The sequence below is a fragment of the Myotis lucifugus genome, unplaced genomic scaffold, assembly GCF_000147115.1.
Source record: "Myotis lucifugus unplaced genomic scaffold, Myoluc2.0 scaffold_88, whole genome shotgun sequence".
NCBI lineage: Eukaryota > Metazoa > Chordata > Mammalia > Chiroptera > Vespertilionidae > Myotis > Myotis lucifugus.
Window position 1 is genome coordinate 584,864 of NW_005871136.1, and position 26,151 is coordinate 611,014.

General features: G+C 41.8%; 2 protein-coding genes across 5 annotated transcripts in view; one reads left to right on the forward strand and one right to left on the reverse strand.

The window, feature by feature from the left end:
• Window positions 1–24,805, reverse strand: TERF2 (telomeric repeat binding factor 2). 2 transcript variants are annotated; one of them, XM_006091156.3, is made up of 10 exons: window positions 24,337–24,805; window positions 24,132–24,227; window positions 23,341–23,471; window positions 12,833–12,919; window positions 11,644–11,790; window positions 10,331–10,437; window positions 8,515–8,907; window positions 5,038–5,123; window positions 2,376–2,419; window positions 1–1,769 (listed from the first exon to the last, which is right to left on the reverse strand). In XM_006091156.3, the coding sequence occupies exons 1-10, from the start codon at window positions 24,788–24,790 to the stop codon at window positions 1,611–1,613; spliced, it is 1,704 nt and encodes a 567-aa protein (XP_006091218.1). In that variant the 5' UTR covers window positions 24,791–24,805; the 3' UTR covers window positions 1–1,610. The 2 variants fall into 2 exon arrangements, with proteins under 2 accessions (XP_006091218.1, XP_014313418.1); XM_014457932.2 differs by lacking the exon at window positions 12,833–12,919.
• Window positions 1–26,151, forward strand: part of NIP7 (NIP7, nucleolar pre-rRNA processing protein) — a 69,643-nt gene that overhangs the window by 9,432 nt on the left and 34,060 nt on the right. Inside the window, exons 5-6 of one of the 3 annotated variants that reach the window (XR_001348738.2) lie at window positions 7,889–8,046; window positions 10,263–10,400. The exons of 1 other annotated variant lie outside the window; for it this stretch is intronic. Coding sequence is in view for 1 of the 2 variants with exons in the window: in XM_023755991.1 (XP_023611759.1) it covers window positions 5,001–5,042 (42 nt within the window). In the remaining variant the exon portion in view is untranslated. Of the gene's footprint in view, window positions 1–5,000; window positions 5,141–7,888; window positions 8,047–10,262; window positions 10,401–26,151 lie in introns of those variants that run through there. One more of the 3 variants, XM_023755991.1, reaches the window with a different exon arrangement.

Consider the following 26,151-nt stretch of genomic DNA (forward strand, 5'->3'; position numbering starts at 1 on the left):
TTTTCTAGTTCTCTAGAAGCCAAAGTCTGTATTTTGTTTGTACACACTTCATTAACATTATAACACTGAAGCGATGTTTTAAAAAATGTTCATGGACCTGTACATTTTTCACATTTGAGAAATGCTGATTAGGATATTTTGCTTCCCTAAATCATCGCAGTGTCACTCTTCTACCCAGAGCACGCCATCTTACTGAGGTGAGTTGAGGGGAGAAAAGCTTCTGGATCCGAATCCAGTTTAGAGGGAGACCACACTAGCTGCCACCAGATCAAGAGGCGGCGGCTGTATTGAGAGGAGATCAAGTTCTCACTGTCGTTTCATTTGGGGTTCATTGACGGAAAAAACAGTAGTACCAAACCCCCAAACATGCAGTTAACAGGTAATAAAGCTGTACAAAGCTTCCAACTTGTAACTACAAGATGAATTTGAAACTTTAGCATTTCTTTACATCTTTCACTCCAAGAGAAAAAGGGTTCCAGGTGGCTTCCAAAGATGACAATATCCAGTACAGTTTGACATCGCTTTTTAACAGTCAACGTGGTTCAGCAGAACTTGTATAATTAACATTTTGCCACCTCCACGTGTTGAGCTGCAATTAAACAGCCACTTATATTTGAGAGAAGCAAGACTTTAATGAAGAAGGCTACAAGTTATGGACAATAATTAGTTCTCAAATTTTAAAAAATGATTACAGAAAACACTTTACTGAATTTTCTTTTTGCTAAAAAGACAGTCTTTAAGGATGTCCAAGAAAGACAGCAAGCACAACACAGTACAAAAGAAGGAAATGTTGAATTCCAGTGCAAGACACTAACATAGCACAATTAGGGAATCAGGTGGAAGCAACCATTTTCACAAAGAATGGGATTAGGCTTTTATATTCAATCAGGATTGGGTTGTTTTTTTGTTTTTTTTAAGCTTTAAAAGTCCAGCATAAGGAAGAGAATTGAGAAGAGAGAATGGGGCAAGGGGCTAAGCGTATCTACAATCACCAAAAAAACACACGGGTTCCACCACATGAGAAGTGGAGGTTAAACCTGCCTACGTAGCCCAGCAAATATTAGGAGCAAATGCCAAGACTAGGTCTAGGTGTTGATGTCACAACAGGCTAAAACAGTTTTTAAAGGGACTCTGATTCCACCAGGACTGGTCTCTCATCATCGTGGGCTCTGACAGACGAAGTTCCTTTGCATTTGCAACAAAAGGCCAAAGCTTTACCTGGAACAAGTTCACTCCAAATAATGCTCACGTTGCTGGTTTTAACAGGTCCTGGAGTCATAAGTGTTCCTAAAAGACTCCACCATTTCCTAGGAGAAGGTCCTACTGATTACCAGGGATTGGAATTCAAGCAAACCACTGAAGAAGGGAAATACTAATGATATTCTGGCACTGTACAAGCTGTCTGCCTGTTGTCTCTGCCAAGAACATGGGATATACTTGGCTTGCAGCTCCATGATCTCCAACAGCGATGAAGTGGAACTGGGACCTCCCCCACGTCAGAGGAGGATGCCCAAAATTTTCATCCCAGCCCAACTTCTGAAAGAAAGCAGACTATCGGGGCTATTATTAGGAACCATGCTCCTGTGAATTCTGTGGAAATGAAAGCTGTTTCAGTTCATGCCAAGTCTTTTCATGGTCCGCCAGCGATCCTTAATCATCACAGCTGTTCGGTTAATAAATGGGTAATTTTTAGAAATGGCAGCCCAGTTTCCTTCCCCGAATTTCTGCACTCCAGCCTTGATCCACTCGCTCTCCTCTACAGTCCACTTCTGTAAAAGAAAACAAAAAGATTTATCATAACCTGGCTCTCCACTTATTTACATCTCCATACAGTGAAGAGGTAAACTCAAGAAACCTAGGAGAATATGAACCCCAAAAAAAGTTTTATATTTTTAAAACCTGATACAGACAATAAGTTAACACTGGATTCAGATATTTAAAATTTTCAATGTCCTGCCATTTCACTTCAATTAATAATCACTTGTGCATTCAAGCGTCAAACTTGTGTGTTGTTCATGATCAGGAACATGTGTCAGGTTGCTGTCCAACTAGATTTTTCTTCCAGAGAATAACTACAGTAAGCCCTCACTTAAGGCAGCTTTAAGTGAGAAGACATATTAACAAAACCAATTTTATCCTAGGCTAATGAATAGAAACAAGACAAGTACAGCATCTAATCAACATTATAACAAAACATTGATCGAAATGACGTTACTTGAGGATCTGCTGTATTTAACTTAGTTTGGGTCATCAGAAAAACGCAAAGGATTTTTTGCCAGGTGCATGGGTAGTCTATCTGTGAGATGTGGGTACTTATTTTACCTCTGTTCTACCCACACAACCAGAAAAGATCAGAAAAGAGAATTTTAAATTACCTGCTTTTTTGTTACACTGCTTGTACTCTCTTCATCTGGTGCAGCTGGAAAACATTAAAAGTAGATTCATTTCAGAGTTAACTTTCTCTGCACAAACACCAGAAAAAGACATAGAATGTCCCTAATGGGAAAGCTTGATTCAGATTTCACAAACTTTGAGAAAAGAAAGGATATCACCAAAGGAGAATTTGGTTTTGTCCTTTGTTTGCAAGATACCAATCATTTCAGCCCATGAAAATCTGTACACAGCAAATACAATACAAAAAGGCATTAATAAATGTTGGTTAATGATGGATTTGGGGCTCTTTAATAAAACTAACATTTTCTAAAATTACTGAGTGTGGTATTTAAAACCCTAATATACATCTTATACATACATGATTTCTGCTTTATAACCCCTTGCTAATCACTGTTTTGAAATAACTTTTACTGTTTCATGTCAGAATTTTAAAATCCCTGATCATTTTATATAAGTTTAGGTTTAATTCCTTAAACAGAAGAACAGGGTAATGCCCTAGCTGGTTTGGCTCAGTGGATAGAGCATCGGTCCGCAGACTGAAGGGTCCCAGTTCCATTCCGGTCAAGGGCACATACCTCACTCAGTTGCAGGCTTGATCCCTGACCCTGGTTGGAGCATGTGTGGGATGCAATCAATGTCTCTCTCACATCAAGATGTTTCTCTCTCTGTGTCTCTCCCCCTCCCTTCCACTGTCTCTTAAAAAAAAAACCTATATAATAAAAGCCTAATACGCAAATTTTCCGCTCGACCACTTGCTATGACCTGCGCTGCCCACCAGGGGACGGCGCGGCACGGTACTGGCAGCAGGTGGCTGTGGAGGCGCTGCCGGCCCTGATGGGCCCCGACGAGAGCGGGACCACAGAGCAGGTGGGCAGGCAGCGCCAGGCCAAGGTGGTGCAAGCGGGGCCCTATTACCCCACAGACAGCGACCAGCGGCGGGGCCGCAACCCAGCTCCCAGATACTGAGGGAGCCAGATGGGGGCCTGATGACTCTAGCAGAGGGGACGCCTGGGGGCCCTGGTACTGCCCAGGGCCCAGAGGTCAGCTGGGACCTGCCCTTCCATGCCAGACGCTCGTGCTTTGATCGTCAGACAGGCCTAGAGACCACACTCATGCATGAATTTCAGACACTGGGCCTCTAATCTACAGGCTAAGTGACTGGCTGACCGGCTGGTAGGTATGACGCGCACTGACCACCAGGGGGCAGACGCTAAATGCAGGAGCTGCTGAGGTCACTCAACTTTGTAGAGTGCCCTCTTGCACTCTGGGACCCCTTGGGGGATGTTGGGACTGCTGGTTTCGGCCCGATCCCTGCAGGCCAGGCCGAGGGATCCCACCTGCCGGAGCGACCCCCACTCACTCCGCAGAAGCCCTTCGAGCCCCGGCACCCCCCAGGTGTGGCCGGCCGGGAGGGACCAAGGGAAGTTGGCTGCAGGGCATGTCCACTCTGCCCTGCCAGCCACCTTCTAATTAATTTCTTTTCAATGTGCACAAATCTGTGCACCGGGCCTCTCGTACAAGTATAAAAGACATGCCATTTCAAGGCAATGAGAGATAGTTAAAAAGCTGCAAGAAAAGGCAAAGTTGCATAAACATGAAACTTGCTAGATGTCTCAGCAGATGCCAAAGTCCCAGCAGTGTTTCCTAAACAATGGAGGAAGGTGGCTCAGAGCAGATTATTTATTTTTAAATTATTTAGTATTTCATACTATAGTGGAAGCATATTTCTAAAGCTGACACACATCTGGACTGCATTGGAAGTGGATGTTTCCTAGAACTTTTATATTCTGTTGTTCTTAGCTATTTAATGCCACTGTTAATCATTTTGTTATTTCCCCCATTTTCCCTGTGATCTTGATCTTGCCAACTATGTTTTTGCTACTGAAGCTACTTTTTTTTTTAATTGATTTTTTACAGAGAGGAGGGGAGAGGGACAGAGAGTTACAAACATCGATGAGAGAGAAACATCGATCAGCTGCCTCCTGCACACTCCCCACTGGGGATGTGCCCGCAACCAAAGTACATGCCCCTGACCAGAATCAAACCCGGGACCCTTGAGTCCGCTCTATCTACCAAGCCAAACCGGTTAGGGCTACTGAAGCTACTTTTAAAAGACAAAACCTAGGAAGTGGCAATGGATTGGTTGGTGGTGCGTTATAAAAGTGCTTAGAATCTCCAAAATTCAGGTTTAGCTCTTAGATATTTCCATTAGCATATGAAATATGTGGTGGGAGAGATTCTAATGCAAATGCTAGGAAGTTCAATAATAATTATTGAAAAGCAAAGTTTCTTATCTTACAAAACATGTAGAAACTTGTAAGAGATTTTGTACCTAAACAAAAATGCAGGGAATGACCACTTCTACCTTTTCTAATTAAAAGACTTAGGGAGAACATCAATTACAATTAAAGATAGGATTTATTAAAACAAAACCAGGAACTTTCATTAAATACAAAGTTCTGCTTTGACAATCTCCATTATTTAATGGGAAAGGACATATAATTGACTCCTGAGACACAATGAGGAACTTACTGAAATTTTTCTTGTTGGGAGACAAGCGTTTCTGAAACACTGATGTGATAGTAACATGCATCTTACACTTGCAGGTGTCAAGGAGAAACCAAGGAGAATCTCCTAGCTTACCCTGAACATCAAACAGTTCGTCCTCTTCCACCCAAGTCTCTTTTTCTTCAACCCCATTAGAACTGTTCCACTTGCCTTTGGGTAATCTGCGGAGAGATCAATGAGAGACAAGGTGTCAAACATTCATCCTGGGTCATTCATATTCTGTCCTCGGCTCACTTGCAGTCTTATATTTCTCCTTGCTCTGCTGTGACCACATTCGAGATTCACCTACATACAACTCCTAAATCCTAACCTGGCCTGGTATCTCCGTGTCATCATCAGGCTGTAGAACCACTCCTCAGACAGCACTGCATACATCACCACCCCCCTCAAAATACATATTTTTAAGGCTGTCTGGTTATCTTACAAATGAGTAATGAAAGCAGTTTGCTTAATAAGTGCATAAGTTTGAAAAAAATTCCTGAGTTCCATGAGTTTTTCTATGGAATTACCTAATTGACTATTTACTTTCCTTTGTTTTTTAATTGGATCATATCCCCCAAAATGTTATTTCTGAGAATAACTAATTTGAGACAAAGTAAAGGATATTTTTCCTTCTCAGGATATTAGCTGTTAATTACTATTTGTAAATAAAAGTCAGACAGCTTAAGTTTTCTATCTACTTATCCTAGTGCTAGGATAAAATTTTCACCTCTGGGTCTGTCATTTTCACCTGAGTAGCTGTTCGCTCTTTCTGCAGATAGTCTTTGCAGTTCAGTGGTAACCCCCTGCACCTACTCTCAACTTGGCATTTATTACGTGTACAAATGGTTTGGTACTTGATAATTTCTCGTGTTGTGGAAGGGGCTGAGATCTGGATTTTCATCCTATTAGTGGCTGTGTGCTCCCGGGAAAGTCAGGATAGCCTGTGGCTCCTGGATTTTGAACAGCCCTTGAACTAAGAATGGATTTTATATTTTCAAAGCATTGTAAGGAAACAAAACAAAAAATACACCACACACACACACACACACACACACACACACACACACACACACACGCAGAGTCCACCAAACCTAAAATGTTAACCTTTTGCTGGACTTATATATAAGTTTTGCGTGTGATCCCTTAAATTGCAAAAACCAGTAATTATTTTTATTTGGTTAATAAACACCAAGTGCCAGGGGGGGATATAAAAACCTAGTAAGTCATGGCCCTGCCTTCCACATGATAAACCTTAATCCTGCCTTCCTCTCTTCCACTGGCCCAGCTCCTCCAGGCCCTAACTGCTCGCTCGCCTGGCAGCAGTGTCTAGCCACTCTCCTTTCCCTCAGTACCTCTTCCGAACCCTCACTGGTATCTCATGAAACCTTCAGATTAGTGGGGTTAGAATTATTTGGACATAGTTAGAAAAGCAGATTACAGAGCATTCCCCAGCCCCTTCTAATTCAGTAGTAGGGTGCCTGGGAATATGTATTTTTTAAACATTCCATAGGTAATTGTGATATGAAGCCCAGTTTGAGAACCTCCACCCGATAGAATACAATAGGAATTCAAGTTCTGGCCCATTTACCTATCCAGACTTTTCTACTTTCTTCCTCCATGTGCATTGTATTCCCCTGCCATACAGACTACATGACATTTTTGGGAACATACCAGGTATTCTCATGCCTTTATGCAAGGGGTTCCTGCTGCCTAGAATCCCCAGGTCCCCAATATGCTTGATGGCCTCTTGAGTAAGAGGTCATCTTTCAAGGCCAGCTCAACATTTGCTCCTCTGAAAGGTTTGCTCCACCAACCCTGCTGAGCAGGCTCAGCTCTTCTTCCGTGGACAGGGATCCCTTTTTTGCCAGATAGGATCTTCGGTTTTGCAGGCCTTAATGTCTTTGTTGCAACTACTCAACTCAATGTAGCATCAAAAGTAGCCTTAGACAACTCAGCCAGACAACACATAAATGATAGATGTGGCTGTATTCTAATAATCCTTTACAAAAAACAGACAGCAGGCAGATTGGGTTCAGGGACTGTAATGTGCCAACCTCTGCTTTCATATCATACCGTTGGCACATGAGAGAGGTGGTTATGTCTGAAACCTTCACAAATCCTCCCATTAATAAAACTATTGTGGTCAGGCACTCTTTCCAGTTTTCTCATCTGTTCATGGGGCAATATCTACACCTCACGAGATCACTGTAAGAAGTCAATGAGATCACGTCTAGAATGAAAATAAGTGTGTTGAGCTGCATCTACTTGCCCAGCCGTGACTCACTCACTTCCAAATGCTGGTATTGGTGCATATAGTGCAGCTTAGTGCCTGAGTATGACTCACCTACCAGATGCCACAGCCCCGCAGGACACCTAGCACATGCTGCCAGAGCACAGGTCCCCAAACAACTACAACAAAGAGCAGTAGTACAGATGGCAATGGCCTGGGGAGACCCATCAAGGTCACCTACAGCAGGGTGACCAGAGGAGGTTCATGGAGGAGGCAGAATTTTTAAGAGGCGGCTGATGTGTAGTGTACAGGCCATGGGCCCTTGAGTCTAGACCAGGGGTGGGCAAACTTTTTGACTCGAGGGCCACAATGGGTTCTTAAACTGGACCGGAGGGCAGGAACAAAAGCATGGATGGAGTGTTTGTGTGAACTAATATAAATTCAAAGTAAACATCATTACATAAAAGGGTACGGTCTTTTTTTTTTTTAGTTTTATTCATTTCAAACGGGCCGGATCCGGCCCGCGGGCCATAGTTTGCCCACGGCTGGTCTAGACTGACCTGTATTAATGACTTAAGGCCAGTTAGTAACTTTTCTGAACCTTCCTCATTTATAAAATGGGGCTAATAATCGGTAACTGAGGATTGTAGAGATTCAGTAATATAATACATAAATGTACTTGGCCCACAAAAAGTGCTTCTCTTCCCTTTAAAGGACGGATGGGATTCTGACAAGCAGTGATGGAGGATGATAATCCAATCATGAGGAATGACAGGGAGCAAGAATACAGTAATAGAAACAAAACAGCGTGTTCCAGAGAGAGCAAGCAGACGAGTGTGCCTGGAGGAAGGATCCACGAGAGGACACGAAGGGTAACAAAACTTGAGAGGTCAGGGGTCATGATAGGGGAGCAAAATGAAAGCATTCTAACCACTGCTCCACAGAACCTAGCACAATGTGAGAGGTTAGTAAATATTTACTGAATTTGCCAAGTCTCAAAAGCTCATAGAAAGTGCAAAACTGTAAATACTCATAAATCTCTAGTTAGCAGTCAAGGTACTCAGCAGTCTGCTAAAAATGGAAGCAGCAATGAGCAGGAGGCTCCGACACCCTTTCATCCTCATGCCCTCGTGCAATGCCTGGAAGCCCCCGTGTGGGGCTTCAGAACTGGCACGGATGGCTATGTTGTCTCTCCCCACTCCCGAGTCACATTCTAGCAGTCTGAGCAAGCCTTGGTGGTGAACAGCTTAGATGCAAGTTACTTCATTCACAGAAGCAATACCAGGCCCAACCAGGACCACCAACCAGCCCCCAAACTCCTACAAAGAAGGTCTTCATACTTGGGATTCTTCTCCCTGGGAAGGGGTTGGTTGAGAACGGCAGGCGTGGATGGTGACGCTGGAATGATTTCCTGAGAGGAGTTGAGGCTGGGGCTCAGCTCGGTACTCTGACTATCCTCCTCCAAAACCAATCTGCTAATTGTCATACGCTTGTTCTTGGGCTGCAGTTCAGAGCCACTCTCTCCCTCAGCAGGAGCTGAACCTTCGTTTTCATCTTTTCTCGGTCTCTTGTTTTTGAGGGCCGGCGATGACAGGGATGCTTTAGTAGGAAGTACCAGATCTTTCTGGTCCAGTTTTGAGAAGATCGCCTCAGAATCTTGTGAACCGCACAGAGTCTTGAAAGCTGCTTTCAGAGTCATAATTCCAAAGGTGGTTGGAGTATTCCGTAGCTGCCTACAAATAAGGCAACATATTAAGATCAGTTTCACCACTTTTTAAAATAATCTTACCTAAGGGTATTTTTTCTTCATTGATTTCTAGAGAGAGTGGAAGGGAGGGAGGAGGGGGGTGATAAGAGAGAAACATCGATAGGAGAAAGACTCATCGATTGGCTGCCTTCTGCACACAACCCTACTACCTGAAACCAGGGTATGTGCCCTTGACCAGGAACTAAACCTGAGACCCTTTAGTCCACACTCTATAACCATGGAGCCAAACTGGCCAGGGCAGTTTCACCACTGTTAATGCTCATATTAGCAGAGGACTCCTCAAATTGAAGACTTTTAATAAAAAAAAACACAAAACACACACACACACATACACAGAGAGATTGCTTGATATAACCTTACTTTACAAAAGCTTCTATTTAAGTTAAACTATGGATTTTAAACTCCAAATCAGAGAACCTTAAAGGAACTAGGGCCACGGATACTCCAGAGACCTCTGTAACTTGTGTGTGATCGAACCTGTTTGTCTGTATGGACTACAACAGTGTTTTCCATTATGTAAGAACTGTACACAGTGTCTGACAAATATAAGTCCATCTGGACAACCTACTGATAATCCAGCAATTTCACTTTGAAGTCTAAACTCTCCTCCAGCTGTCCCAGTCCGACCCTCGTGTGGCAAAAGTGAAAGACTGGTCTCCATTCTGCCCATTTTCTCCTACAATACACTTGTGAATGGGACCTTGAGAATTCTCAGAGTAAGAAGCGTGCCACACAGTTTTGGAACAACAAGAAACTGCCTTTTCAAGAGAAGTTCATCTGTCGTTTGGAATAGCTCGTGTGCTTTAAGTAAAGACTGTTAGGAGTGGGCCAACTGGCAGCCTGTAGGCCAAACCCAGCTGGCAGGTGTCTTTGCCTAACCTACGCAAGTGTTTTTTAAAAACTGGATAACTACCAACATTCAAAAATTGAGAAAGCTAAAAAAAAAAAATTGTTATGTCTCACACAAAAATTTGAACTGAAGCTTGGGCATCCTTGGACAGCAACGATCACACAGGCTGAAAAGCATGCCCTCCTGGCTCACTGTCCATGCTCTCAATTACCCTAGACCCACTTCATTCCTTTACCTTTCCCACCAGGCCCCCAAAGGCATCTAAATTTGTGAGCCCCCTGCTTTCACAACTGGTCTTGGGAATCTGATTCACAGTCTGAACACTCTATTAACAGATCAGATATCAACAAGGAAGTGCTGAGTAAATATGGGCGAGGCAAAGAGAAACAGGAGGACGGAACTTTTGAGGGATAGCCAGTCAGGAATTTCTGTCAGGGCTCTGACATCCAGTCTCCATCTCGTTTTCCCAGGTGTGCTCTGAACCTCCACAGTGCCTTGTATGAGCAACCCAGGAACAAGTCAGAAGGGCATCTCTCACCTCGGAGGTTCTCTGGGTGGCTTTTCCACAGGCTCTGGTGCCGGCTGTTTATCTTCCTTCACTGTAGCTGAGGCAGAAGACTCAGATTTCAAAGCCTTTTTGGCCATCTGGGAAAGGAAGGATGTCATCAGGAAGAGGAAGCCACAGAATTTCATTAATTCTCTACTTCTTTAACCATGACCATACTCAATATGCAAACATGTTCACCTACAAACCCAATCTAGGCATAAACTAGGACATAAAAAGCAAGAGAACTTACAAGAATGATCTCAAATTTCTTCCTTTTCTTTTTCAAACAACGGCTCATAGTTTCTATGCTGAAGGAGAACTCAGTTTGAGTACTGCTTTTTCAAAGAATTGAAAAAATTCTTTAATTATGTGGTTTTACTTCACATTCCTCTTCTTGGGAATCTGATTCACAAGTCTGAACACTCTAATAAGTGTTCCTAATACCCTGACACTTGCTCCTGAATTATTCCAAATGGTCTGCTTTATAAATAATTTGAGATTTGCCAAATGACAAGTGATGTCTTATGAGCTGCGAGCTCTATCCTCGCAAAGAAAGTGGCAGGTACTTTCCAGTTACCTGAACACAAAGGAAAGGATCCTAGGCCAGGCCCAAGTATCCTGACGCTTGCTCCTGGATTATTCCAAACAATCTGCTTTACAAATAATTTGCAATTTGCCAAATGACTGCTAGGATCATTGACACTATCCTCATATAGGTCTTGCACACCTACAGTTACGAGCCATATTTCAACACTCTCAAAATCCTAGTTTAAGAAAACTAGGAGAGACTGGGCTCTACTTCTACAAACTGTGCTGAGCCTCACTGTTTCCCTTCTTTATGCTTATCTCTTGGATCCAATTAAAGAATGTCTTCATTTGGCCTCTTTTGCCTTATACTTCTAATCACACCCTTTCTCCAATTATGCCTTCTTCCTGTTAACAACCCCATCATACCACATCTAATAAACCACTCTTCCTCCCAATTTAACTCAGACTTCATCTCCTCTGGGAACCACCATCGACTGTAAGATGAATTTTCTCCTGTAGCAACCACACAGATTAATGACATGTAGAGGAGGTAAAAATGGGAGGTAAGAGAGACAATCTTTGTTTCATTTGCCTCTGTCAGGATCTCTGCTTCTGTATATTTACGGCATTTAATTAATTAAGGAAGATAGTGGATATAATTCAAAGTCTTTTCCACACATTTATTTTTTCACTTCTAACAAGAGTTGTCCTTTTCTAATTGCCTGCACATCCTCAAGGCCATATCATGGTTATGGGAAGAGAAGGCCAAGGCCCACCGTGAGGAGGTAGGGTTCTGCATCATCCAGGTGACTCTCCAGGAAGCGCAGCATCTTCTGTTGGAAGGTCTCATAGGAAAAGTTCTGGATAACAGGGTGGGCCAAGTTCTTTTCACGGATGATGTTCAGGAGATCATTTCTCAGTTTCTATACAAAGGACCAATATTGGCAACATGAAAAGGAGAACTCTAGTAAAAATTCAATGATGAGTTGAGAGAACACTGTCAGAAATTTCACAACATTCTCAATGAAAATCACTGGTACACAGATAGGAAGGGGAGCCCACCACAAAGGATGGGTCAATAAATGACGGATCAGCCACAATGGGTTACTATGCAGTATAAATAATGATGAAGAACTTAGGATCTAACGTGCCTTTATACATTTACTTACAGATTATTAAACTTAAAAAAGAAACCCAAAATACAAAAAGGATAAAGAAGTTCTTTATCTGCTAATATAGCATGATCTCTAAGATAGAGTAAGTCAAAGAAGCAATTTATAAGAATACTCAAATTAGTGTGTAGAATATGCTCACATATGTATATGAGAAGAACAGGAAGAATGGATATGTGTGTATACAAATATCCATATACAGACACATGCACACTTATTTGCTTGCAAATATGCAGAATATCTCTGAAAAAATAAAAGCAGAAAATACTGGTGGCCTCTGAAGAGAGAGTAATGAGATGGCTGAGTCAGAGATAAGAGAGTTTCAGCAAGCTCTTTGGTTGTACTTCTTGAATTTTGTGTTATGTACATGTTACCTTTTCAAAAATTAAAATTTTAAGGAAAAATAATGGGGAAAAAACCAAGAAGAGGATATCAACAGAGCTTTTGGCACCAGAAAATAGAGGAGTTACAACCTTACAAAGGCAAATTCTCAGGTCTACAGGATCAGCATTGAGGCAGCATTAAGTAAAGTTAGAAGTGATACAAAACTTGATAATTTGATACCTGGTGCTGATCACTTAAAGTTCTGTCACAAACCAGACAGAAATGGGCAAGTAAATGACTTATAAAAATTTAAAAGCCAATCTAACAGTAAAATATCCTCGATATAAAAGACAACATGCTAAAGGTGCTGAATATTTACATAACATCCCTAACAAAGAACTCTTTCCCTGTTTTCCCACAAAAAACAATGAAATGTATTTAAGTCTTAGAAGCAAAATATTATATTTACCTGAGTTGTGGGGTCCTTGGACATATGTTTTTTCAAAATTTTTGAAGCCTTTTCAAATTCTTTATTTTTAATACAAATAATGACAGCCTACAAAAGGGGGAAAAACCTTTTTTTAACTGTTGTGATAAGTATGAGAATATTAAATGTCACAAAGCTTTACTAAAAAGTGAAACTGAGTCTTACATACCCGAGAACTTTTTCATTCTTTCAAATTCCTGTACTTAAAAACTAACAATTATTGTTCAAGCATTATGAACAACTGCAAGCTCTTTCAGTGTATAGGGTATAGATTTTCAGCATTACATTCAATTTTTTAAAAAGATGCCTATTACAGCAAAATCTGATCCCCTAGATTACAGACCATTTACCCAATTTGAATAGGGCCTCGTACAGAAAGGCAAAATGGACTCGAGTCATTCCAGGTCCCCAGAACAATTGGTTTTGTTCTTTTAGATGCTAAAGCTTTGATGTAATGGAGGGAGAGAGGGCAGGATACATTATTCGAGTTAAAATGTGCAGGGAATTACTGAGACAGACAAACCCAGCTCTTCCACAGCAGCCACAAAAGAGGACAAAGTTTCAGTTAGGATGAGGTCTCAACAACCAGAGGAAAAGAAGAGTCCTTTGGTAAAAAACACACACAAGAAAACCCAAGAGACTATAGTAGAGGGAAATTAACTGTAAATTGAAAATTAAAAAGGATATTTTAAAACATGCGCACTTTTTTTTTTTTTTAATTAGAAAGGCCAGGGGAAAACTGGGAGCACTTGGAATTACCTAACAGGATAAAGTAGCTCCCTTAGATCCTGTCCCAAGAGAGGTATTAGACATACCTCACATACAAAAGGAAGGAAAATTGGTTCATAGGTAGATATTTTCAATCTTCACAGGGAAGAATTTAAGGAGAAACAGACAAGAGTAGGAGGAATAGCAAGAAATCCATGAAGTACTAATCTCTGGTCATTCTGTCAACATGCTGAGCACAGCCCTACAGGGCAAACTAGTCAAATGCTCCTGAATGCATACACCTAAATTCTTGCTGCCCAGGGAAGGTACAAAGTCCTTCCATTTAATCCAGCGGTTCTCAACCTGTGGGTCACAACCCCTTTGGTGGTCGAACGACTCTTTCACAGGGGTCACCTAAGACCATCCTGCATATCAGATATTTACATTACGATTCATAACAGTAGCAACATTTCAGTTATGAAGTAGCAACGAAAATAATTTTATGGTTGGGTCACAACATGAGGAACTGTATTTAAAGGGCCAGAAGGTTGAGAACCACTGATTTAATCAGATGACCACATTCACTTTTACAATTTTTTTGCAGAAAAACAATACTAAAACTATACTTTCTTGAATACAAAGATTTTACTTTTTATAAGCCAGGTGCTATTGCTTTTAAATTTTATTTGCCTTGCATATAGTAAATTAATTTTTGGTGGACTGTTGAGTTTTAACACAAGTATTGCCTCTCTTAAGGATACAAAAACCTCCCTTGTGCTGCCTCTCTGTAGTCACTCCGTCCCACATCCCTAATCTTTTCACTGTTTGGACTCCTCAAGAATGTCATAAATGGATTTATATAGTACTTAGCGCTTATTTTTTTTAAAGGACACAGCCTTGAGACTAGCTTACTTCCCTCAGTATGATGCCTTTGCAATCCATCTATGTTGTTGCATTATCAATAATTCTTTTTATTGCTGAACAGTATATCCCCTTGTATGGATCTACTAGTTTTGTTTATCCATTCCTCTTTTGAAGGACATTTGGGTTGTCTGCAATTTTTGGTGATTATGAATAGAGATGCTAAAACATTCATGTACAGGTTTTGGTAGGAACAGAACTTCATTTCTCTACGGTAAATACCCAAGAGTGGAATTGCTGGGTCATATGGAAAATGTATGTTTAACTTTGTAAGTGGCCAAACTGTTTTCCCGAGTGATTACCATTTTGCATTCTCATGGGCAACATATGAGAGTTCCAGTTGCTCCACATCTTCACTAGCACTTCTTAGTTTTTGAAGTTTAGCCTCTCTAATAGGTATGTCCTGGTATTCACTGTGGCTTTACTTTGTATCTCCCTATTGACTGATGTTGAGCATCTTTTCATGTACTTACTTGCCATCGTTTATTCTCTTTGGTGGTCTTCTGCCCATTATTAAAATAGCGTTTCTTTTTTTTTGAGAGTTCTTTATATATTTTTCCTTTTTATTGAATTGGGGTAATACTGGTTAACAAAATTATACAAGTTTTAGATGCACAATTCTAGAGTTCTTTATATATTTTAGATAAAAATCCTTTGTCAGATATAAAATGTGCAAATTTTATTTTTTTTAAATATATTTTATTGATTTTTTACAGAAAGGAAGAGAGAGGGATAGAGAGTTAGAAACATCGATGACAGAGAAACATCGATCAGCTGCCTCCTGCACTGAGGATGTGCCCGCAACCAAGGTACATGCCCTTAACCGGAATCGAACCTGGGACTCTTGAGTCCGCAGGCCGATGCTCTATCCATGGGGCCAAACCGGTCAGGGCAAAATGTGAAAATTTTATATCCAGTCTATAGCTTGTCTTCTTTCTCAACAGTATTTTTCTCAGTTTTAAATTTTGATGAAGTTCAGTTTATCAATTTTTCCTCTTTTAGTGTCATATCTAGGACATGAAATTTTTCTTTCATGTTTTCTTCTGAAAGTTTTATAGCTTTACACTTTATATTTAGATTATGATCCATTTTGAATGAATTTTTGTATAGGCTGAGTTTTAGGTCAAGGTTCCTTTTTTTGCATGTGGACATTTAATTGTTTCAATACTGTATGTTGAAGACTATCCCTTTATCATTAAGTTGCCTTCACATTTTTGTCAAAAAACTACTTAAGTCATATTTGTGTGGGTTTACTTCTGGATTCTCTCTTCCGTCTCACACGAATCTACATGTCTACATGGAGTATAATTCTTAAAATTGGATAGTGAGTCCTCCAATTTTGTTCTTCTATAAAACTGTTTTTAGTTCCTCTGCCCTAACATATTATTTTATAATCAGTCTGTATCTCTAGAAAATCCTACTGAGACTGTGATTGGAATTATATTAAATCTATAGGTCAACTGGAGAATGACATCTTAACTATCCTATATAATAAAAGGGTAATATGCAAATTGACCCTAACAGCAGAACAACTGGGAATGACTGGTCACTATGACACACACTGACCACCAGGGGGCAGACACTCAATGCAGGAGCTGCCCCCTAGTGGTCAATGTGCTCCCACAGGGGGAGCTCTGCTCAGCCACAAGCCAGGCTGATGGCTGCCAGCACAGCGGTGGTGGCGGGAGCCTCTCCCGCCTCCGCAGCAGTGCTAAGGATGTCCGGCTGCAGCTTAGGCCTGCTCCCCGCTGGCAAGTGGACATCCCCCAAGGGCTCCTGGGCTGCCAGAGGGATGTCTGACTGCCAGCTTAGGCCTGTTCCCCCCAGGGAGCGGGCCTAAGCCAGCAAGTGGACATCCCCTGAGGGGTTCCAGACTGCAAGAGGGCACAGGCCGGGCTGAGGTACTCCTCCGAGTGCACAAATTTTTGTGCACCAGGCCTCTAGTATACTATAGTCTTCCAATTCACGAACATGGTATGTTTTTCCATTTATTAGGTCTTGAATTCTTTCATCAGCATTTTGTATTTTTCCACATACAGATCCTGCACATGTTTTGCTAGACTTATATTTAAGTGTTTTTCTTTTGGGAGCTATGAGTAGTCCCATTATCCATTTTTATATAGAATGGGGCAAAAGTGGGTTTATAGTTGTGAGTATGCAAGTTTATTCTTGTATTATTAAATATTGTATTATTTTCCATACAAAATTAGTTTCAGTTACCTATGGCCAACTGCAGTCCAAAATATTAAATGGAAAGTTCCAGAAATAAACAATTCACAAATTTTAAATTGCACCATTGCTCTAGGTAGCATGATGAAATCTCAGGCTGTCCTGCTTCATCCTGCCTGGACCAGGAATCATCCCTTTGTCCAGCGTATCCATGTTGTACATGCTGTCTGTTAATCATTTAGTAGCTGTCATTTAGTAGCTGTCAAATTGACAGTCATAGTATGACAATGCTTGTGTTCGAGTAGCCCTTATTTTACTTAATAATGGCCCCAAAGCACAAAGTAGTAATGATGGTAATTAGGATATGGCAAAGAGATGCCATTAGTGTATGTATGTATAGGGAAAAACATAGTATACATAAGATTTAATACTACCCAAGGATTCAGGCATCTGCTGGGAGTCTTGGAACATATTTCCCACAATAAGGGGGAGACTACTGTATTGTAAATGGCACTGTTTTGGTAATTTGATTTCAAAATCTTTATTGCTAGTATATGGAAATGTGATTGATTTTTGTGTTGATCTTATATCCTGCTATCTTGCTAAAGTTACTTAGTATAGCTTTTTTTGTATATTCCATGGGATATATTTTTATACAGAATGGGGCAAAAGTAGGTTTACAGTGGTGAGTATGCAAGTTTATTTTTGTATTATTATTAATTATTGTATTATTTTCCATTTGAACACTGTGAACCTGCTTTTGCCCCACCCTGCATACAGGGTGATGTCTTCTGCAAAAAGGGACAATTTTATTCCTTCCTTTCTAGTCTGTTGCCGTTTATTTCCTTTTCTTAATTTACTGCACTAGCTAGGTCTTCTAATATGATGTAGAATGGAAGTAGTGAGAATGGATTCCTTGCCTTGTTTTGGATTTTAAGGACAAAGCATTCCTTCTCCACCATTAAGTATGATGTTGGCTGTAGGTTTTTTTGTAGATGCCTTTTATCAGGTTGTGGAAGTTACTTTTTATTCCTAGTTTCTGAGTGTTTTTATCATGAACTAATATTGAGTTTTGTCACATACATTTTTGGCATCAACTGATAATGACTGTGTGGTTTTTTTCTTTAGATTAATAGAGTGGATTACACTTATTTTCAAATACTGAATCAGCCTTGCATTTCTGGGCTTTAGTTCCCCACTGTGCCACACACTAACTGCATCTGTATCCAGGGCTATATCTACAGCAGCAGGATGTACAGTAAAAAAAGCAATGGAACTCAGCCTGTGTGGTTCAGTGGTTGAGCATCAGGAGGTCCTGGTTTGATTCCCGGTCAGGTCACATGCCTGGGTTGCAGGCTCAATCCCCAGTAGGGGGTGTGCAGGAAGCAGCTGATGAATGGTTCTCTCTCATCATTGATATTTCTATCTCTTTCTACCCCTCTCCCTTCCTCTCTGAAATAATAAAAATATATACTTTTTAAAAAGCAACGGAAGTTGCTCCAAGTTCTGGGGATCACACCTCTACTGTTAAAGAGGAAAGGGGTTCTGCCTTCAGTTTTCGGTGCCTGCCCTGCTGCCATCACTACAGTACTGCGCAGGTGCTGGGGCAGGAGAGAAGGGAGTTAAAAACAAAACTGGCATTTCTCCCTCCCTCTCTGACCCTTAGATCTTTCCTGCTCCTCAGACCAGAGAGAACCTCCCTTGGAGTTCTTTCTGTTCACACCTGGAGTGCACTTCCAGGTTTAAGGAGCCTTCAAGTCCAGGCTGGAAGATACTGGAGAGGGAAAAAAATGATAAACTACTTGTCACCAGTTTGGTAGACTTTCAAATGCTGGTGTTCTTCCCCATCTCTTACTACCATTTACATTTCTAAGTCCTCAGAGAGCTGTTCCACACATTGTGTGCAGGACTTACACTTGCAGCATTAAGGTAAGCAGAAGAGAGCATGCTTAATCTATTCCAGAACTGGAACATAGGTCCTGTTATATTTAATTTGTTAAACAAGAGAGGAAATGCAAATGCTTTCAAAATCTAAAAGTCTGCCTCCAAAGTTTGTACTATGAGCTTATCTTTTAAAACTAAGTATTAATTTCCGGTGAAGATTTCTTTTAAAGAGATGAACCATTGCTTTTTCACTTGAGAATATTCAGAAGTGTAATTTCTTCTCTTATGTGTCTGTTAAGGTTCTTGGGGTGTAAGCAATAGCAGTGGTTTCTTGCTAACTTAAACAAAAGGGAAATTCCAAGCACAGATTTTCAATAGAGGTGATACAGACTTATGTTTGGGGGGGAAAGCTAGAAAATGAACAGGAAGAGAAAACCAGACTCACAGAAGAAAGGCTAAAGAAGAAAACTCAGAGGAATCCAGGCTGTTATGGGAAAGCAGGCATGCTCAAAGCCTTGACAAAGCCTTTCGTTTCAAAAATTAAACTTCTGGGAGAGTTTGTCTGATCCACCAGCCCTCAGATGGGGTAAAGCACCAAAAGAAAATCAAAGTGCTCTTACAAAGCAAGGTTCAGGGAAAGCGCTGCCACAGCAAAAAGCAACAAATAAATGCTTCCCCAAAACATGCCATACATGCTCTTCGCTGCTGTTTTCGACAGAAGCATTAACTGAGGAATGACTCTTTTAGTGATGAAGAGAAAACCAATATGGACTCAATAGCATTACCTTACAGAAGCAGTTCCCAAACTCTTTGGTCTTGGGATTCCTTTATACTCTTAAATGTTAATGAGGATCCCAAAGAGCTTTTATTTATGTGAGTTATATCTATTAATAATCATATTAGAAGTATAAAACTGAGGAAATTTAAAGATATTTATTCATTAAAAAAACAAATTCATTACAGGTTAACATAAATACATATCTTTATGAACAATTACTATATTTTCTAAGACAAAAGTTTAATGGGAAGGGTGGCATTGTACATTTTTACAAATCTTAATATCTGATTTAATAGAAGAAAGATGGATTCCCATTTCTGCTTCTGCATTCATTTTGTTGTTTTGGTTGAAATATATACAAAAAGTAATCTGGCCTCACAGATATGAAGTTGGAAAAGGAAGGAATATTTTAATAGCCCTTCAGAAAATTATGGCTATATTTCTTCAACTCTATACCAAACTTTGGCAAGTGAACTTTTCATCATCTGTTACATAAAAATGTGTTAGTCTATCTTCTACTTTAAATGGATCTTTTACCCACAAATGATTCTGTAATATAATGCACTGATCATCTGGAAAATATTGGTTCATCGAATTATGTAGATCTTCCAAATATTGACCCATTTATTTGAAATATTTTTAAAGTCACAGTTGTTAATTCCATCATCAATCTTATCAGAAAAGTCTTGAAGAATTGGGAAGCTATCAAGCACATTAATACAAGTTTTCCAAAACTCTTTCACTTGAAAGCTTGAATTTTGTCATTGGTAACAAATACTGTCAATTGTTTTCCTTGAAGTGACAAGTTCACTTTCTCAAGAAAATAATGGCCAAATACTTAAAGTTTGTCAGTTCCTTCAAGTCAGCGGTTCTCAACCTTCCTAATGCTACGACCCTTTAATACAGTTCCTCATGTTGTGGTGACCCCCAATTTCATTGTTACAAATTGAACATAATTAAAGCATAGTGATTAATCACAAAACAATATGTAATTATATATGTGTTTTCCGATGGTCTTAGGCGACCCCTGTGAAAGGGTCGTTCGATCCCCAAAGGGTCGCGACCCACATATTGAGAACCGCTGCTTCAAGTCAAAATGGTGTTCCATTAAAAAGGCAGCTAGGCCCTGACCAGTGTTGCTCAATGATTAAAGTGTTGGCCCATGCACTGAAGGGCCTTGGGTTCGATTCCCAGTCAAGGGCTGGTACCTGGGTTGCAGGTTCACTTCCTGCTCTTGGTCAGGGCATGTGTGGGAGGCAACCAGTCAATGCGTCTGTCTCACATTGATGTTTCTCTCCTGTTTTCCTCCTCTCCCTCTCTCTACTTTTTCTCCCCTTCTCCCTCCCTTCCACTCTCTCTGAAAAGCAATGGAAAAAATATCCTCAGGCGAGGATTAACAACAACAAAAAGGCAGCCAGGTCAGCCTGCAACTCAATCACTCCAGGGGGTTTGACAACCATCAAATTTGCAGCAAAAATACTTCAGGCAAAATTCTTATTTTGTCACACAAAATAGTGAAAAGATGTTTGCTCAAGAGTCTAGATTAAATAAAATTAATAATTTTTACTGCTTCCTCAAAGACATTCTTAACTGAAACTGGCTTTTTAAAACTGCAAGCATGTGGCAATGAATACAAGGAGTACTAATTCAATTTACCACTACCTTGATCACGCTAAGGCACCAGCAATTTTACCCATCATTGCTTTTGCACCATCAGTGCAAATGTCAATGCACAGAAAAAAATCGACTATTGTTTTTGGCATTGTTATGAAAATTGTTTTTGACCCGTTAAAGGGTCCTGAAGACCTGCAAGAAATCCCCAGACTGTATGCTGAGAAGATCTAACTTAAAAAATAACTCACTTGATAAAAAAAAAAAAAGACAAGTGACATAGTATGTAATAACTAGATCAAGATAATTTTGATAGCCAGCCTCTAAGATGGCCCCCAATGATCCCTACCTCGCGCATAGTCCCATTCTATACACTAATCCAGAGTTGGTCTGAACTATGTGACCAATAGCATATGCCTGAAGTGATGGTACGACATTACTTCTGAGATTAAGTTATAAAAGATTGCAGCTTCTGTCTTGGGCTCTCCTTCTCCTGGATCACTTGCTCCAGGGAAAGCAAGCTACCATGATGTAAGCAGCCCTATGGGAGGCAAAGAGCTAAAGTCTACAACCAACAGCCATGGAGGAAGTGAGTCCTGCTAACAACTGTGTGAGTGAGCATGGAAACAGATCTTTCAACCCTAGTAGTCAGCTTGGCTATAATCTCATGGGAGACTTCAGCCAGAAATACCCTGGCTGAACAACTACCACATTCCTGACTCTTGGAAAATGGGAGAAAATACTTTACTGTTTTAAGTTGCTATGTTTTGGGATAATTTGTTACACAGCAGTAATAGTAATACAGTTAAGTATACCGAGATCTTGTACCTGGTAGAAAATGGAAAGGAGAAGGAGTCAACATAAGAAAATGGTTAACTAGATTTTACGAATAGATTTTTCCTTAACGAAGCTCCTAAACAAAAGATCTATGAACTTAAAATAATATACAGCTGAAAGATGAAAGCACACAAAGCTTCTTCGAGAAGACAAATCTATAGTCCTTGTGTTCTGAAGGAGTTGCATTTCTCAGCTAGCTACGTAATAGCAGCTACACAAATTACTCTGAACTGGTGCTGTTTCTTTCCATTCGAAAGCTATTCTGAAAGCCAGCATGGATTTCTCTTCCCTTGCTAATATGTCTTTTCTGGCATTTTCCCTCCAACACAAGCCTCACTTACCTAAACCAAAATTCTATTCTTGCAACTAGAATTATCTAAGCTTTCTTTGCAAGAGCAAAAGTAGCTCTTTCCAAGGTCCTTAACTGAGTAAATATCTGAACCTCACACACACTAGTTGTTTTAACAGGGTACCTGAGCACTCAGCACACCACCAAGGGACAGAGTCTTCATTGCTAAGCAGGGCTTTAATCTCAGCCTCCTCTGCCTCGGACCCAATTCCATCCTTTTAGGGGGTGCTCTTTCTTTTTCTTACCAGTTTTCTTACTTTCCATCACCAAGGCAATGCTGAGCTGTTGTTCCTCAGTCCCCACCTCTGAATCTGCTTCCACATCCCTAGCCTTTGTTATTGGAGAACAAAAAACTCTTTCTGACTGGTTCCCATGGCCACTCTATGTTTTTGGTATGTTTTTTTCCCCCCAAATATGTTTTTATTCATTTCAGAGAGAGGAAGGGAGAAGGAGAGAGCGATAGAAACATCAATGATGAAAATCATCAATCGGCTGCCTCCTGCACGCCCCCTGCTGGGGATCAAGCCTGCATCAGGGGCAGGTGCCCTGACCTGGAATGGAACTGTGACCTCCTGGTATATGGGTTGATGCTCAACCACTGAGACTGGCCAGGCTCCGTCCATGTTTTAAGTAGGTTCTACTACTTGAAGCTACCTGAGCCATGACAGAGTCAATAGTCCCAAATTCCTAGACACTCCACTAGCTTTTCTTGTCAAGAACACTACCTGTGCAAGCCTTCCACCATGACTGTTTTTCTAACTGGCTGATTATCACAATGTGCCTATCCAAGGGGAATGTTCCCTAAGCCTCTCTTTCTGCAATTGCATGAAATAGCTCAGAGTCCCACATTTCCCAAGGCCCCAGCTCTTCTCCTTGGTTTATTATATATAAGGGTGACCAAACCAGTTACTTCTAGTCCTTCCATAGTTCTCTGAAATGGTATGTAATAACCTCCAGGCTTCAGTGCCAACCCATTTCCTACGTACTGTGGCCCCTCCTGCAAGGGCCACACGAAAATCACAAAAGCTGAGCACCTACCATCAATGGTTCTTTCCAAGTCTGGGCTGAGAAGGGGTTGCCTGAAGAGATAATATCTATCTGTATGTTCATGTTTGAGTGTGCTCACTTGCTCTCTCTCCACCGTTTTTCCTCCACCGCACACAAAAAGATAAGCATTGTATCCTCAAAGACCTCTGATTTTTGTTCAAAGAAAAAAGAAAAATAGAGCCTTACAGCCTCCTTGACCAGTTTTCTACTGGATTCCACCACTGCCTCTGTCAGTGTAAATTCCGTTTTAATCATCTCCAGCACATTGATAGCTGATTCCAGGGGTGTGAGCTCAGCCTCCATATCAAAGGAACAGTCTAGGACAAAGAGCACAGTTTTCACTTTAAAGCTATTTTCTCCAGAGTAGAAACGTTATGTCCAAAAATACATATATTAATGGACAGGAAACATGCAAATATAGTAAGATTTGCATCTGATTGCTGACTAACTCGCTATAGGCTTACAAACATGTTAAGGGTCCAAATTCAAGTCAATTAATTTGAAATGACTTACTTTTCAAGACAGGTAAAAAATTATTTTTTTAACACATGCATTTGCAGCTCAAATTTCAAGATGCACACATCCTCCTCAGATACAAGCGGCCAGAAACTGTAGACCGTTTTGCTAAACAGCTTTCAAGTTCAATTCAGAAAATAAAAATGTGCTTCTACTGTGAAAACTCTCTATCTGGGGGGAAAGATGTGGCCATCTTAACATAACTCACTTCAGACAGCAGCCAAGTTGGGGCGAGCAAGAAACAGGTGGGAGGAAATAAAAAGAAAAACGCAAACCACAGAAAAGCAGGCAAGAGAATCTCATCAACTGCAGAAACTAGAGCCCAGAGCATGCCCATTCCAGAAGGAACACGACCACCGATCCGAACGCGGCGCACCTCAATCCCGAATCCGTCAGTCCCGGATGTAAATTTGGTAACAGAGTAACTCTAAACCCGGAGAAGAACACAAACATTGCCATACCTAAATTTTCCCCTTCTTCGATGCGCGACAGGCACTGCATAACCCGCAGCAGCCGGGACACGGTGTGCTCCTTTCCCAAGGGCCTGACCAGCAAAGCTGGGAAAGAAGACGGCGTTGGTTCGGCGATCCCCCTCCCCCAGCCCCGACACCCGGCCCCGCACACCGCCCCCCACCCCCACTCCCCTTCCCCGGGCCCGGCCCTCACCCTGCATGATGTCCCGGATCTGCCTGAAGTCCCCGTACCGGCTACTTCGAAAGGCCCGCAGCGCCTCGTAGAAGTAGAACTTGAGCACCCAGCGGTTCACCGCCTCCTCCAGCCGTGCCTCCCCCGCGCCCCCCAGCCCCGGATCGTGCCGCCCCCGCCGAGCCCGCCCGCTGCTGCGGGACGCCCGCCGGCTTGCCGCCCGCCCGGTGCCTTCGCTGCTCCCGCCTCCTCCCGCCATCGCGTCCGTTCGCCGCGCACCCTCCCCGCCCTCCCGACCGGACCGCTTCCTCGACTGTGACGCCGCCGGATCACGCAGAACGTCCGGGCCGGAAGCGGGGCCCCCCGTCCCGGCTCCCGCGGCCATGATACAGACTGCGTTCCGAGCAGCCCGCGGGCTTCTGGGTGGGAAAGGACCGTAGGGCCCCGGCCCCCTCTCGGCTCCCGTAGTTCCCATACGCCTGCCGCAATGCCTACCGGGACTTGAAGTCCATGCTGTTCAGTTGCGCAACCCAAAGGGTGTTTGCAGTCAAGGGTCAATTTTGCTCCGAAATTATGGAACGCTGTACTAGAGATGCGGGTCTTTGTATAAAATATTGAAAAATAAATACGTGCAGCTTATTAAGCACTAATTGTGAGATGTATCGTAACATGGAGGAAACTTTATAAACAAATCTACGCTAAAAAAATAACCCAAAGCAAGAGCCTATGTTGACCCTGTTGAAATTAAGAAATAAAATAAAGCCCGGCCGGTGTGCAGTGGTTGAGCGTGGACCCATGCACCTGGAGGATTCATGAACCAGGAGGTCACTTTTGGGTTCCCAGTCAGCCCCTATGCCTGGGTTTCAGGCTCGATCCCCAGTAGGAGGCATGAAGGAGGCTGCAGACCAATGGTTCTCTCTCATCATTGATGTTTCTATCCCTTTTCTTCCTCTTCCTTCCTTTCTCTGAAATCAATAAGAACATATTTTTTAAAAAAGGAATATGGCCAAATACCCCAAAAACTTCTAAACATATAAGACATAACTTTTAAATTACAAAAATAACATATTGTCGTAGAACAATTAGAAAAAATAAAAGGTTAACATTTAAGTCACCACATGAAAAGTATGTTGAAATTAAGGTTTATAGCCTTCTAATATCTTGTAATCTATTGTGTGTGTGTGTGTGTGTGTGTGTGTGTAAAAAAAGGGTTATGCTATATATTTTATACTAGAGGCTGACTGGGAACCCAAACGTGACCTCCTGGTTCATGAGTCCTCCAGGTTCATGGGTCCACGCTCAACCACTGCACTCCGGCCGGGCCTTATTTTATTTCTTAATTTCAACAGGGTCAACATAGGCTCTTGCTTTGGGTTATTTTTTTTAGCGTAAATTTGTTTATAAAGTTTCCTCCATGTTATGATAGATCTCACCATTCGTGCACTGGCGTGGGGTCCCTTAGCCCAGCCTGTGCCTTCTCGCAGTCCAGGATCCCTCAGGGGAGCGGGCCTAAGCCGGCAGGTTGACATCCTCCAAGGGGTCTTTAGCCCTGTGGCAGGCAGGGGAGGCTCCTGCCACCACCTGTGAGCCAAGCTTCTGGCTGAGCAGCACTGCCCCTGTGGAAGCACACTGACCACCAGGGGGACAGTTCCCTGTGTTAAGCATCTGCCCCCTGGTGGTCAGTGTGTGTCATAGTGACTGGTCGTTTCCGCTGTTCAGTCGATTTGCATATTAGGGTTTTATTATATAGGACTAGAGGCCCGGGTGCACAAAAATTTGTGCACTCAGGGGAGGTCCCTCAGCCTGGCCTATGCCCTCTTGCAGTCTGGGGACCCC